Below are 16,399 nucleotides of genomic sequence, written 5' to 3' on the forward strand. Positions count from 1 at the left end.
GGGGGAGGCGGGCGCGCGGTCGGGGGAGGCGGGCGCGCGGTCGGGGGAGGCGGGCGCGCGGTCGGGGGAGGCGGGCGCGCGGTCGGGGGAGGCGGGCGCGCGGTCGGGGGAGGCGGGCGCGCGGTCGGGGAGGCGGGCGCGCGGTCGGGGAGGCGGGCGCGCGGTCGGGGAGGCGGGCGCGCGGTCGGGAGGCGGGCGCGCGGTCGGGGAGGCGGGCGCGCGGTCGGGGGAGGCGGGCGCGCGGTCGGGGAGGCGGGCGCGCGGTCGGGGAGGCGGGCGCGCGGTCGGGGGAGGCGGGCGCGCGGTCGGGGGAGGCGGGCGCGCGGTCGGGGAGGCGGGCGCGCGGTCGGGGGAGGCGGGCGCGCGGTCGGGGAGGCGGGCGCGCGGTCGGGGAGGCGGGCGCGCGGTCGGGGAGGCGGGCGCGCGGTCGGGGGAGGCGGGCGCGCGGTCGGGGAGGCGGGCGCGCGGTCGGGGGAGGCGGGCGCGCGGTCGGGGAGGCGGGCGCGCGGTCGGGGAGGCGGGCGCGCGGTCGGGGAGGCGGGCGCGCGGTCGGGGGAGGCGGGCGCGCGCGGTCGGGGAGGCGGGCGCGCGGTCGGGGGAGGCGGGCGCGCGGTCGGGGAGGCGAGCGCGCGGTCGGGGGAGGAGAGCGCGCGGTCGGGGGAGGCGAGCGCGCGGTCGGGGGAGGGGAGCGCGCGGTCGGGGGAGGAGAGCGCGCGGTCGGGGGAGGCGGGCACGCGGTCGGGGGAGGCGGGCGCGCGGTCGGGGGAGGCAGGCGCGCGGTCGGGGAGAGGTGCAGTTGGGTTGAGACAGGGTAGGGGCAAGCAAGGCAGTGACAGCGGAGGAAGAGGTTGAGGGAGAGAAGCTGTTACCTGGATGGTGGGGTAGTGTAGGAACGAGGGTGAGGAGGGGTAAATTCCTCCAGGAAAAACGAAGGACGGACTAGCCTGCCGTGTGGGGCGGGTAGAAGGTGCCTGCAAGTTCAAAAGAAGAGGTATTTAAAGTCATGATGACAAGAAATCTACCAGTTCAAATGTCGTGGTGTGTAAATAATCTGGTGGGGTAGTAAGTGCAGTCATGTGATGAAAAGCATGAAGAGCAAGTTCGTGAAATGATCACCTTGCAGAGAGTGGGATGTGCTGATTTGACAGCTTAAAAAAAAACAATAAAAACGAGAACTGCCACTTTATAACTGCTGGCAGCGATGACCAGGTACCAAGACGTCTTGGCTATGATACAACACGGGACTGACGAGTTATGGACCGAGTAACACGAAGTGTTCAATCCATTAATTATGGATACAGGTAGCCCTTTTTCCTGGGGCCATCGTCCGCATGAATTGAAATGGCATTTAAATTACCTAAACACGAAGTAATAAATGTGTGGGAAATGTCACCATGGGTCCATAGGGTAAACTGGAACTCCTATGCAGGAGTCTCTCCACTATGCAGGATTGACAAGTTATGGACTGAGTAACAAACACGCCGTATTCAATCGATTTATTACGAAAGCAGTTCGCCCTTTTTCTGAATACATCGTCGGTATCAATTGAATTGGTGTTTAAATAACCTGAACACAAAGTAATAAATGTTGACACCATGGATGCAAAGGGTAAAGCGGGATTCCTCTGAGTCTAATGAGGCCCCACGTTTCTCTATGACGCGGGATTCACAAGTTATGGACCGAGGAACAAGCCACATTCCATCTATTTATTATGTACACAGTTGACCATTTTTCCAGGTGCCATCATAAATATCAATGGAATTGCTACTCCTGTACCCTCAAACACATGCAGGCGCAACCAAGTGAGCCAAATGCAAAAAAAAACCATTGCTACAAAGTTCTAAGATTAAAATAATTAAATATTTCTGGCTGCCAGACTTTGCGACCGATCGGGTTAAAATTTAAAACATACATTCCCCATGGCTACTAGATCATAACTGTGAAGTTTGATGTTGACTGATGAAACGGTTCCAGAGAAAACAATATTTAATATTTTTCTTCAATCCAATATGGCTGCCAAACCATGTGACCCATTCATGAACAAACTTATATCCCTTGTCTTGGAGAATGTGTGTGTGAAGTTTCCCCTTGATCTGGCCTGCTGTTCTGGAGAAGAATCATTTGAAGGTTTTAGGGTAAATTCAATATGGCCACCAAACCATGTGACCTATTAATTAGAAATTAACAAACTTGTGCAAGCATGTCTTGGGAAACATGTGTGAAGTTTCGCCTCAATCTATTCAGCCGTTTTGGAGATTTTTACATTTTTTAATTTTCAGTCAAATATGGCTGACGAATCACGTGACCAATGACATCATAAATATATATTCTGCCTCGAATGGGGTCTCTCCCTATCGAGTGCAGCCTGTGGCTGCTGGTTGCATCATTGGTTGGGACGCGGCTCTGCCGCAGATGCCGTGTCCCCCTTACCAGTACACTGGTGCTCATTTTGCTGACCTCGGAAGGATGACAGGCTGAGTCAACCTCCTGGTGTATTTTAATTCAGCGGCCAATGGGGCTTGAACTCAGGACCCAAGGATCCCAAGCCGCAATCCTAACCACGAAGCCAACACCAGGCTTTCTAATGGGGTAGGGGATCATGATTGTGAAGTTTCATGTTAATCGGATAAGATGCGTTTTTCTATCCAAGATTGCCACCAAACCATGTGACTTGTGACATCATAATTTTTACCGCATATGCAGCAATGGCATAAGATAATAGTTGCAAAGTTTCGCTTCGACAGGATAAGTGGTTCCAGAGAAAACTTTATTTAATATTTTTCTTCAATCCCATGTGACCTCGCAATTATTCAAAAACAAACTTATTTCACCTATCCTTGGAGAATGTGCGTGTGACGTTTCCCCTTGATATGACCAGCCGTTCTGGAAATGTTTGAAGGTATTTGGGTAAATTAAATATGGCCACCAAACCATGTGACTTATCAATTAGAAATTAAGAAACTTTTACGATGTCATGGGGAACGTGTGTGTAAAGCTTCGCCTCAATCTGTCCAACCGTTCTGGAGAAGAAGATAAAAAAAAACAAAATCTTGTTTTTTTAAACAATATAGCTGCCGAACCACGTGACCTATGACGTCATGATAAAAAAATTCCTTCGGCGATTTGTTGTGTCGATCAAGAAATTTCACATTTTTCCAATGCAGCGTTCTCCCTGTCAAATTTTCACTGATGACGTCATGAAAAAAAATCACTCCTTCCCCATGGCGAGTTCTTGCCAAGTTTCAATTTTTTCCATTGTGCGGTTTCAGAGATAGAGGTCCAAAGTTTTTCGGGTTTTCAAATATGGCGCCCGTACCACATGACATATGATGTCATAATTATCATTTAAGTATTCTACAAAAAAAGATACATACTACAGTGAAAATTTCTTGTCGATCGGACTAACAGTTGCCGAGAAAATGAATTTTGAAGCAAAAAAAAATAAAAAACAACTCGAAAATTCCCGGCAGAATAATAAAAATAATAAACAGAAGAATAACAATAGGTTACCCAACTTTGTAGGCTTGGTACCCGAACGAGAATGGCACTCTTCGATGCAGCGACGCGCTGCTCCCATACCTGACCTGACCTGACTCTTCGACGTCACGACGTTGCCCCATATTATGCCTCCACTCACATTATTGTATCATGATGATACTTACACCATGTTTGATTTAAATCCCTTCAGTTATTCTTAAGCGTCACATTTTTATGCGACATGAACTCTGACCTATTGATGACGAAATATAACCAACTCATCTTTACATCATTATCCATAATTGTGTCAAGTTTGGTAAATATCCAATCACTAGTTCACAAGTAAGTGCCCAGAAACAGAATTTTTACCGAACATCACCTCTGATCTTTGACCTCTTGACTCAACTTAGACCCTTTTAGCCAGTGGTTCCCAACCATTTCGACGCCCCACACCCCTAGGAAATGTTCGATTAATGTTCGCACCCCCTACAAAAGTAATATCACATTTGAAGATGAAGAAGTCTCATTTATAATTTTTGAACCACAAATTGAACCACATACAATACTGCGGGTGAACAAATTGAACTTTAAAAAATAAGCTTTTAACTCAGTGCATAAAATGCAAGTATAAATTGAGCAATTAGATTCTAATTTATTCAGAAAAAAATTGTAAACAGTAAAATCAATCCCAATTGTGAACATAAAATTCAATGACTTCTTTGCTCCTGCTTCTCATTCACGATTTTGTCAAAACGTGGAACTCTCTTGCTGACTGCGATCCGGAGGTCTGCCTGTGGATTCAGGCGATTGCTAGATTTTGTCTTGAGTGACAAAAGAGAATTGAATCCACATTCACACAAGTATGTTGTTGCAAATGGAATGAGGACACGGAGTGCTTTTCCACCAAGTCATGGGAACATATCCAGTGCTGGACACCAAAACTCCTCCAAAGTCTTGCTTTCAAATTGCATTTCAAGAGTTCGATTTGTCCGCAAATCAATAAGATCTTCCTTCAGCTCTTCATCATCTGACATTTTCTCAAAATTATAGGAATATGGATTAATGATCCATTCTTCTGAAATCTTCAGGTCTCCAGCAGCAAAATATCCATCAAACGATTCTGACAGCATTTCCAAATGAGCCACAATTTCTTCACGCACCATAGGAGTTATGGATCCAGTATCATCAACCATCTCTTCTTGTGAAGGAAAATTTGAGAGACTGCCTCTTTCCATCCTTCGACACCAAAGATGTAACTTTTCTTTGAAGGAATTCAACTTTTCACAAGCCTTCAAAATGTTTGTCCCTTTTCCTTGAAGAGAAATACTCAGGTCATTCATACGAGTGAAAATGTCAGCTAAGTAAGCCAGCATTTGGGCGAATTCCTGTGGTTGTATGAATCACATTCACGCTCCTCCAGAAAAACTTTGATTCCTTCCCGCAGTTCAAAGAAGTGGGTTAAAGATTGTCCTCATGACAACCAACGGACTTCTGTGTGGAAAAGCAAAACTGAATGTTCACAACCCAGATCCTCACAAAATAATTTGAAGATGCAATGGTTCAAAGCTCTCCCCCTGATCCAGATGATGATCTTCACACAAGTATCAAGGACTTTCTTCCAATTTGGAGGCAATGTTTTTGATGCCAAAGCATGCCGATGAAGAAAACAATGGGTAACTTGCAAGTCTGGAATCTCCTTTTTCATCAATGCAGAAAATCCAGATTTATTTCCAAGCACTGCAGGTGCCCCGTCGGTGCAAACATAACCAATGACTTTGATATCTAAACCATGTTTGGCAAAGAAGTCTTTCACCAGCTGCATCACATCCTTTGCAGAACTTTACAAAACAGGAAATCTTCCTTCACAGCACCATCATTGACATACCTCACTAATGTGATGAGTTGAGTACAACTGGAGACGTCAGTTGACTCATCCAACTGAATAGAGATTTTAAAAGGACTGGCTCTGACATCTGATGACTTGGCCCAAAATATCTTCACTCATATCACTGATTCGGTTGTGAATGACATTATTTGATAGGGGCACCTGTTCAAATTTTTTTCTTGCTTCTTTGCCCAGGATAATTGTTGCCATTTCCAGTGTACATGGTTTGATGAGATCTTCTGCAATTGTATGGGGCTTCTTGGATTTGAACCACTCTATATGCCACTTGGTATGAAGCAAGAAGTAGTGGTTTTTCAACAGAAATGAAATCAAATTTTGAAAGAGTTCCTTGTGAATCAAAACGAGCTCTATTGAGTTTCAATGACCCAACATCATGTCCTCCAACATCAGCTCCGCCATGCTTGTTCTTGACGTGCTCATGAAGCTTGGATGGCTTCAGATTTGAGTTGGAAAACACAATGCGACAAAGAATGCACTGGGGTTTTTGCAAGCCATCATTTCCTGTTGTGCAAGTGAAACCAAAGGACACATAGTCATCATTCCATTTCCTTCTTTTTGACATGATGAAGGGTTAATCTGCAAAACAGAAAGAGAAAAATATGAGCTAATATGAGAAAACAGAGAGAGAGCAACAGGCAACAGAGTAATGCTAGAAGCATACTGTAAAGGGCCGGGGCCGGTGGCGAGAAACGACCACTAGGTGGGAAAGTTACGTTGTCTCCCACCGGAACCCCCGGAATTGAAGGCCGTAACTCTCGGATAATTCCGTTATAATGATTTTAAAAGCAATACTCTAACAATCAGTTACTTTACTTGTATGTTAATTCTGTTATTATCTCCTTTTGATTAAATACTCGTAAACGAGATTACTATCTACGCAACACAACCACCTACTACCACTTCTCAAGGCACACTGGCAGCTGGTTGAGTGAGGACTCGTGACTCAAGGACACAAGACACTCTTTGTCACACCCCCTGAAATTCCATCTCGCACCCCCAGGGGGTGCAGACACCCCAAGGTTGGGAACCCCTGCTTTGAGCCATTATTATGTTATCGCGACAACAAAAACCTATCATAGACGGAGGAACAACCTGAAAACATGATGCCTCCGGCAACTTCATCGGCGGAGGCATGAAAACAACAAAAATTAAATTCATTACCGTGGGATGAAACGCCTTGCAGTGCGGATTAAATTCTCTGGCATTTGGATTCAGAGTGGATTTCCGCACTTGTCTAAAAGAGAAATGGCATTGGGAAGGGAGAGGAAATAAAACACGACAAGAATGGATGAAAGACCCCATTATTTAATATGCAATTTTAACCTCAGCAAATATTCTGACACACTCACCCAGACCCCAGATACACCTGTCTTACTCTGTTCAGAGTACCCCACTCCAACCCTCAAAATCAAATAATGACCACAAATCCAATACAATGATAATCCTATCCTTCACACAATAGCATCCTGCAAATAAACTCACTATAGTTTTCCCAAGTGTCCCTTTCTTCAAAACTTTCGAACCAAACTGCTAATCCATCATTTCCATTACAGAAGAAATCCCTGCAACTCACTCCACCACCGTCTCTCCCTCCCCTTCCATCCCCTCTCCTTGGCTCTCAGCTATAGGACCCGCCGTGGGGGCTGGGGGAGTTGGCGAAGGCCGCTGTGGCTGGGGCACTGGATCAGCAGGTGGGAGCTGGGGTTCCTTGGGAGTGCTGGACTGCAGCTGTGTGAAGAAAGGGGGGTTCAGAGTTGGTACTTGGCAGGTAAGAAAAGGAAGAGTGATCTGCAATGTGCAGGTTAGCTGATGTAGCAAAGTCTGAGTGAGTCATTTGAAGGTAATGGGTAAGAGAAATTTCATAAAACATCTTCATCATTTGTCACATTCCTTGACCTATTACCCCCCTCCTTCCCCCTCATTCATTCAAGCCACCGGACTATTTTCACCTCCTTAAAAATCAGCACCATTTTATGATGCCCCTTCTCCCACCACCTTTCCCACGTCCTTAATTACCAGAACTCTTTCTCATTCCACCATCACCACCTGCACCTTTCTCCACTCCCCCTCCAAAAGAAAACATGCCCCATAACCTGGTTCCCATCATCTTACAGTAAACTTGTTGCAAAATTCTTTAAGTTCTCTGACATCTTGAGATCGCTCTGCTTCCACTGAAGGAGGAGCTGTGGGAGAGAAGGGTGGGGAAATAATAATCTATGTTATAAAAGGAGCCGTGCCTGTCTGCTTGTTGTGCTATAACTTAAGAATAGATTAATGAATTTCAATGAAACCGATGATGGTGGATTCAGGGAACTCCCAGGAAGGTTTGCAACACAAAAAGAGAGGAGAGGAGGAAGGTGCGTATACGGGTACATCAGCATACATGGCAACACTGCAAACGTCAACTTGTGAAGCTGGTTCTCCCCGCATGGCGGGCAGGATCTCCTGGAATCCTTTTTTGTTCTTGTCCCACAGATTAGCCATTGCAACAAAAATTGGTATTCCCATCAGCAAAGCGACGGATCTTACATGCTTGTAATAATAAAATAAGGGTTGAAAACACAATTGGGAAGAAAAGTGCAAAATAAAGCAGGAAGTGATGAAATAGAGTGAGATTGACATTAGGATAGTGTGCTGATTGATTTCAGAGGTTGTGGAGTGTGGGACCAAAAGGAAGGGGAGATAAAATTATTCAAAACAAAACTAGAATAGGCCAAACCAAAGAGAAAAGGGAACACAGTCCGAACAACCCAAAATACAAAGAAGAAAGGATACAGCCAGAATAATCCAGATTTTGAAGAGGAAAAAAAAAAAAAGACGAGGTCAGATTCCAAAAAGGTGATAAACTTACCTTGGGCGGTCTGTGAAGGAATGGGAACTTTTCCTTCGCCTCCCGGTGGCAAAAGTGCTGGTTCTGCACACAAATCGGTAGTTTTAGAGATGAATAAATGTATCACACCAAAAATGATTTGCAAACTTCAAGCTGCAATTCCTGTTTGAATCAACAATCAGCCTTCCACCCGTGGAACGACACTTGAGAATACATCTCAAATCATCAAAAGCTCACTTATTTTGTGAGAATGTTCTGTGGGCATGATATAATGGATAACGTCTGGGTGGGAGTAAAACAGAATGACACCAAAACATTCCAACAAACACTGTAGATGGGCAAGCTCACTGCAATCGGACAGTCAGCGGCCAAACTAAAAAGCTTTATAAGCTTCAGAAAAAATTAGTGACAACTGTCAACAAAAATGCGGTAATATCCCAAAAATGGACACTGCTTACAAGTTCCTTTACCAGACTCAGTGGTGTGATGGTTAGAGTGTCTGCCTTGAGTGCGACAGGTCGGCGGTTTAATTCACACAGGTCGAGTCACACCAAAGACTTTTTAAAATGACACATGCTGCTTCCTTACTCGATGATGGGCATTAAAGGATAGAACATGGATTAACTCCATTAGTTGCCATCCAAAGGAAGGGGGTGGGAGGAGAGGGGGATAGAGGAAATTCCCGATGGACTACTGTGGTTAGTGTGTAGAGAAAAGTGACATCATGAAGATGGTGTTCACTGGTACTGACAAGTGCCCTCTGAAGTTGCTATTTCCCCCCCCCCCCCCGAGTTCAGTGTCTGTTTGTCCAAAGTCAAGTCCGGTGTTGTCTCACGCACTTGTTTGCATGCATGTCCGTGATTGGTGTTGCAGTTCCTCTATGCCCCTTAAATCCTTTAGAGTTTGGAATGTACCATGTAAAGAAAAGGTCAACAGGTTGCACGTCATAAAATGAAGTGCAATACAATTGAGAAACGGTGAGTTTAGAATTGGTGTTAACAACCTTAAACTTACCACAGCAGAGGCAGTCCGTTTCATTTCCCACCATTTCAGTTAAGAAGCATGTTAACATTTCATAACAATAGATGGAAACACAATATCTAGGACCGGAGTAAAGCCTGCAGGACATTTACTGTGCACCAGCAAATGAAAGCTGATTGTACAGGCACTTGCAGTCTGGAGTGGCACGCTCTTACCGTCCTTCAAAACCGAGCCAGCAGACTCGACTGGCCCCGCCGTCCTGCTGTACACAGGGGACTGCGTGCCTGCGTGCGATAGTGGAGCTGGTTGGTTGGAAGGGTGGTAGTGTTGGGAACTCGATGGTTGAGGCGTTGTGGATGCGGGTGCCGAAGGTGTTGTGTGTTTGGGCGAGGTTTGACTCGGTGCTGGACAAAATAAAGGCAGCAATGCAAACCACAAATTACAGGGTTTTCCAAACATATAAAAGTACCGTTACATTGGTAAAGAAGTATGTGAAAGTATTCAGCATCGAGTTAAGTTTTTTTTATATCAATAAAATGTTTTCTTCAATGATGTTTAATAACAATTTGAGCAAACTGAGCACACCAAAATGGTTAGAGTACAGACCGGTAAGCTACTTGCGACACAATTGTTGAGTTTAAGAAAGTGGACCCTTCAGGTAAAAAAAGAAAGGACCGTGCTTATCACAAGTTTGGTAATTGGATGACAAAATATACAACACCAACTCTCCCAGCTTCTGGTTTGGCCAGTCAGAGAAAGTTTGAGGTCCGATTCCTTCATGAACCAGCTAGTCAGCTGGGACGTTCACCTGAAGGTAGCAGGGACATTCAATTTGTTCAGGGTGGCAGCAATAACTCATCGAATATTTGCGACAGATGACGTGGGAGCTTTATCGCCCACTCAGGCCAGCAGACGGAACACCCAGCTTTAACATCCATCCGAGGGATGATGCACTTTGCGATGCGACACCCTGTCTGTGAATCACCAATCCAAGTTTAAAGGCGGGTCGGAAATCAAACCCAAGCTGGACACCTCAAAGGTGAGTGCGCTACCTGTGCACTGTCCCATCAGACTGGAATAATGATAGCAGAAATGTAAACCTGTGGTGTATGTGCAGAGTTTATACACTTGTTGGAATGTAAAATTCAGGAATTAACAAAATACCATTTTTGTCACTTTCAGGATTATAACACATCCAAAACGGGAGGATTTAATGAATATTTTCAACCCTGTCAGTTGCTACCAGTTTACCCACCCAAAGGGTGGATGGAGTACACAAGTTAGTTGCCACATAAAGTACATGCTGTAAATTAATCCTGATGGATATTTGTTTGGTGTAATTTTGTACATCATATACCATGAATAGGCCTGGTGTTGACTTAATGATTAAGATGGCTGGATTAAGATCTTAAGAGTCTTGAGTTGAAGCCACAGTGGGGCCATTGAATTTACACCAGGTGGAGTTGACTCAGCCCGTCATCCTTCTAAGGTTGGCAGAATGAGTGGGATGATTGAGCCATTCGAGTTCCCTGCGTCTGAGTGACAACCCATCCAGGATTTTGGCCAACAGCCCACGACACTGCCTCAGCAGCACCGACGCTTTGCACAGAGTATGGTTCCAGTGGATGGTGGGTGGATACCATGAATATGATAAACCTCTTTTTGGTCGATTCAAAACATTAACATGCATGAATCACAGGAAATGTGGGGGGAAATGGAGATAGCTGGAGGGGGTGGGGAGGTAATGACTTTCATTATCTGATTATCTGGAAGCTCCAGATGACCCCCCGATTAAACTACCATCTCCATTACCCCACCGAAAAATATTAGAGATGACAAAAAAAATAAAAAATAAAAATCACTCGGAGTCACACTTGCTGAAACGGAACTGCACTTGCGAGAGCACATCCCTCCGTCAGGCTGAACCGTTTATGTTTTGTATCCCACTGATAGGTCGGATCTGATTCCGGACCTTAACCAAAATCGAATCGGCTTGTTCTCGTCAACTAACCAACTCCTTCACCTCGTTTTGTCACAACTCGTCCACAACTTTAGTGATATCATGCTGTACATAGCTTTTAGCCCCATCTATCAATGGTGAAGAATCAGTTAAAAATTAAATAAATCTCAGATCCAGATCTGGATTCAAATCTTCACACACCCAATCTGTCTACAAAGTTTCTGCGGAATCAATCCATAACCTTTTCAGATATCATGCTTCATATCATTTTTGGCGCTCTCAATGGTGAAGAATCAATTTTAAAATTCTCAGATCCGGATCCAGATTTGGACCTCACCAAAATTAAGCATTGCTGTCCCTTGGCAGTCACCTACACACACATACACAAAAAAAAATTCAAAACGATTGCTTGAAAACTGTGCCCAAAAATCACGTGACAAAGACAGACAGACAAATGCTACAGACCAACATACTTGGCAAAACTTTTTTTTTTTTTTCGCGAAGTAATGAATTGAGCTTATAACAGTGCCGAATCCCGAAGTGTACGTTAGCAGTTAAAGTCTCTCTCCAATCTGTAAATATGGTGTATTGATGAGAGACAACTGCAGCAGCAATCGACTGTAATTGGTGTCACATGTCAGTGAGTGTTGGATGACTTCATAATATACTGCATGTCAATGATTCTGGTGGACTCAGCAAAGATTACATCTCGTTTCGACACAACTAAATGAACGCAAGCACTCACTGTACGATGGGCAGTCAGAAAGTTCATAGCCTGGCCTATTTAATTATACCTTGTGACTTATGACCTACCAATTTCACAGAAGCTCAAAGCATGATGTGCTTATTTGTGAACAGCCTTTTGTTTACCTTTGCAATAATTATTTCGAATATATATATATATATATATTTTTTTTTTAAGTTAACATGAGTCAGTCAATGGGGTTTTGAAAAATGGAAAATACCAAAACGCTAGCATTGACCCCAAATACCTTCAAGAGAAAGGGCCAACCACAAAGGAAATACGTGAGGATATGGCAACAACACTGGAGAAGGATGCCCCTCCATAAAAGTTATATCTTTATCACAAACACACACACACACACACACACACACACACACACACACACACACACACACACACACACACACACACACACACACACACACACACACACACACACACCTGGGAGGGCTACATCCCACCTTTTGAAACCTGCCTATGGAGATAACAACAAACAACACACTGGGGATGAGTCATGGGAAGGATATACTCAGAAAAAGGTGATGCAGTCCACAAGATTTTGATAAATGAAAGAAGACCAACAGTCAGACATTAAGCATCAGCAATGGGTAATTGCACTTGCAGGCATGAAAAAAGGTTTCCAAAAGATGGGCGTCCAGAATGTTGAGTGCTGATCGAAAGAAAGCTCAACTTGATTTTCAACAGAACTTCTTGTGCATATAAAGCAAATCTTGATGTCATGAGCAGCATTGTGACTCAGAATGAGTCATGGTTTCACTACTTTAATCTTGGAAAAATAAATAAAGTAGGGGAGAGCATGCAGAGAACCACGCACATTCTCCACCTCCCCGGAAGTTCAACAGGTGTTCAGCTGGAACGCTCATGGTCAATGTTTTCTGGGACAGTGGAGGAGTGTTCATAACTCTACCTCACAAAAGGTGAAACCATCATTGTGGGAGTACTTTTGCTGATGAATCCTGATAGTTGTGAGAAAAAGATTAAGAACAATTGCCATCAAAAATAAGTGAAGTTCTGCTTCTCCTGGACAGTGCTTCAGGCAACACTGACATGGGCTAGGTCACAATGACTACAGCGACGGAATGCGGTTTAGAAACACTTCTCCATCCAGCCTCGTTGCCAAATTTGGCTCTCTCAGACAAACAACTGTTCCCCACATTGAAGGAAGATCTTTGATGATGATCACATGATTGTAGCGGTTAACAAGCTTCTGGACAAGCAGAACAAAGACTTCTACAAGAAAAGCATAGGCAAACTGTGGCGCACTGCACCTCGGGGCACGATGATAAATAAATAAATAATCAACTGGAACGTCATTCTTTGACGTCGCGATGTTGACAGATATGCCTCCGCCCACATTACATCATTATACATACTTGTACCAAGTTTGATTTAAATTCCTTCAGCTGTTCTCAGCCATCACATTTTACCTGACATGACGTCTGACCTTTGACCTCTCAACCTGATAATCTAATCAGTTTATGTATACATCATTATACATACTTGTACCAACTTGTAACTTCGATCCCTTCAGCCTTTCTTAACTTATCACGGTAACGAAAACCTATCACGGACTCTGACCTTTGACATCTTGATGCCACCTTCTCATCATACAACACAATTATATCAAGTTTGGTTAAAATCCCTGGGTGTGCGCTGCCATTCGCCACGTCGCCACAGGGCGAATCCCCCTCACCTGTGGCTAATATTTTAAACCACCCATTAGCCACTGTGGCTAATCCATGTTTTAGTGGGTTTTTTTTTTTTTTACCAGTTTTAGACGAATTTTGGGAGATTTTAGCACAGAATTCAACCTTCGTTGAGACGGCCGAGACGGCCGCCATTTTGTATGTTTTAATTACGGGAAATCACGCGTGATTTCGTACAAGCTTATATGTACTAACTTGAGTAGTTTTAAACTAGTTTCTAGTAAAAAAAAAAATCGACCGAAATTACGCATGATTCCCATGATTCTCGTCTCAATTTTATTTTAATTTTTTGGGGAATTTTTAATTTTTTTTTCCGGAATGATTCGGCGCTACATGCTTCGTTGGGTCAGTGGTTGCCAGGTGAGTTTTGACACAATCAGTAGTAGTACGAGTTTGTTTGGATGAGAGAGTTTGTTTGGATGAGTGAGTTTGATGGGTGACTTTGGTTGGATGAGTGAAGTTGATGGGTGAGATTGGTTGTATGAGTGAGTTTGATGTGTGACATTGGTTGGAAGTGTGAGTTTGATGTGTGAGATTGGTTGGATGAGTGAGTTTGATGTGTGAGATTGGTTGGATGAGTGAGTTTGACTGGCATGAGGTTGGTCCAATCCTGGTCCACAACCACCCCCATTAGTGGGGCAACTTAGCTAAATATAGCATAACAATTGTGCATTTTGTGAGGAAATCACCAAATTTGGCACACTAGTAGCCTATCATATTATGAACAGATTTGGATATTGGGCCATCTCAAATTTTTGATGGCAGGGAAAAATGGCTTCCACAGCCATAAGCAGCTGAATTTGAGATGGCCCAATATCCAAATCTGTTCATAATATGATAGGCTACTCGTGTGCCAAATTTGGTGATTTCCTCACAAAATGCAATTGTTATGCTAAGTTGCCCCACTACATCCCCCACTACCACCTACTAAAGGCACAATGACCATATCCCCCCCCACACACACACCATCACCATCACCATCCCTCACAATCACCACCTCCCCTGATTCAACCAATCTCATCACTAAACCAATCATTCGTTCATTCATTCATTCAACCAATCGTTGAATCGTTCATTCAACCAATCTCACACGTCAAACTCACTCATCCAACCAATCTGAACAATCCAACTCACTCATCCAACCAGCCTCACCCATCAAACTCACACATCCACCTTAAAATTAACTTATTATATCATATTGCTAAAAAATAAAAATAAAAAAATAAAAAACTTTTGAATAAAATATGTGGAAACAAAAATATTTCCTTTCTCCTGTGGCTCATCATTCTAACCCTGGATTAGCCACAGTGGCTAATTCCTTTTGAAAGCCAGAGCACACCCAGAATCCCATAACTGGTTCACAAGTTAGCGTGGGGTAGCATAATTTTTAACGAACATGACCCCTGACCTTTGATCGCAAAATCTAAACCAGTTTAAGCCTACATCATGATGCATACTTGAACCAAGTTTGACTTGGATCCCTTCAGCCATTCTTAAGTTATCGCGGGAACGAAAACCTGAAAACACAATGCCTCTGGCGACTTCGTTCGTGGAGGCATAAAAACAAACAAACAAACAAAATATGATGTTTACCGTGTCAGATGAGAAACTGAACGCCCCCGTACACAAGCAAAACATTTAATGGCAAAGGACACATCTTGAACGTTTTCAGGGTGAGCGAGCCAGCACCTTTCCGCAGCACATGCACACACGCACACACGCGCACACGCGCACACGCGCACACACACGCACACACACGTACACACACGCACAAACACACACAATCTGACCGATAAGCGTTGGCCTGCCTTCAAATTCATTTTCAACCCCCGACATCAATCATGTATTTAGCGTCGTTTTACCGGATTATTTGGATTTAACCAGAAAGCTTCTGCGAAACCAAAATTGTATTGCTCGCTTCATTTTACTGATACAGTAGCAGCAAAAATACACACCAACAAACTGTGCACACTTTCAACACAAGTTAAGGACCACACTAGGTCGGATGCTAGGCAGATTCAATACACTCATCCTGTACCAGCAGACACACATCATATCACCTGCGTGCAAGTGATAAGCGATTCAAGGCAAACCAACATATCCATGTTATTAAACAAACAAGATTTCAACGGTCGGTACAAATGGAGACAAAGTTAACACAAATAGTTTAAAAAATGGAATTAAAAACGAGCAACTTCATAAAATTCTTTTTTTCCCAAAAATACAAATGAGTAGAAATCACTTTTTCATCTAAGCAAAAACTACGAGCAGAACGTTGTTCAGTCGGCCACCAGACGACCAGCATTTATTGATACCTCAGCAAAAATAAATAATGGTTAGTCTACCTGAAGATACCACAGCAGACCAGGAACCCATTCGCGCCGTCCCCTGCGGAGACACTTCAGCAGGAAGTGGAGTACCAGCATGCGTAGAACTGTTGTGAGCACCGTCTCCCACCGGGGGAGTTCCCCTCCCTCCCGTGACACCGACCCCAACAACACGTCCTCCGGAGGAAGGGTGGCCAGGAGGCCGCGGTGGCCGAGAGGGACGCTGGGACTTTGGAGACATTCGAGGAACTGGTGGGGAGGAAAGTTTCATATGGTTAGAGTCAAAGTTGCAGGGCCGAGTATAATGCACAGTCAACAAAAAAAATGAATATGCACGTCAGACTTCATGATAACATTGTTCTGCAAATTTAGTCCCCACCATTTTTCCCCATCCCAACTCTTCCATGATTCCTCATACACTGCTCAACTCCCTGTGATAACAATAC

The 16,399-nt window shown here is 44.4% G+C and overlaps 1 protein-coding gene across 5 annotated transcripts in view; it reads right to left on the bottom strand.

Moving 5' to 3' along the window:
• The window catches only part of LOC147034197 (uncharacterized), a 54,443-nt gene that overhangs the window by 27,802 nt on the left and 10,242 nt on the right, over positions 1 to 16,399 (bottom strand). For all 5 annotated transcript variants that reach the window (XM_085878465.1, XM_085878456.1, XM_085878480.1 and 2 more), the window contains 7 exons: positions 15,972 to 16,202; positions 9,410 to 9,598; positions 8,235 to 8,297; positions 7,496 to 7,566; positions 6,957 to 7,111; positions 6,545 to 6,617; positions 870 to 971 (listed from right to left, as the gene is read on the bottom strand). In XM_085878465.1, the coding sequence (XP_085734591.1) occupies positions 870 to 971; positions 6,545 to 6,617; positions 6,957 to 7,111; positions 7,496 to 7,566; positions 8,235 to 8,297; positions 9,410 to 9,598; positions 15,972 to 16,202 (884 nt within the window). The remainder of the gene's footprint in view (positions 1 to 869; positions 972 to 6,544; positions 6,618 to 6,956; positions 7,112 to 7,495; positions 7,567 to 8,234; positions 8,298 to 9,409; positions 9,599 to 15,971; positions 16,203 to 16,399) is intronic.

The sequence above is a fragment of the Eptatretus burgeri genome, chromosome 1 (assembly GCF_056783735.1).
Source record: "Eptatretus burgeri isolate ZD-2024b chromosome 1, Ebu_testis_v1, whole genome shotgun sequence".
In the NCBI taxonomy this organism is placed as follows: Eukaryota; Metazoa; Chordata; class Myxini; order Myxiniformes; family Myxinidae; genus Eptatretus; species Eptatretus burgeri.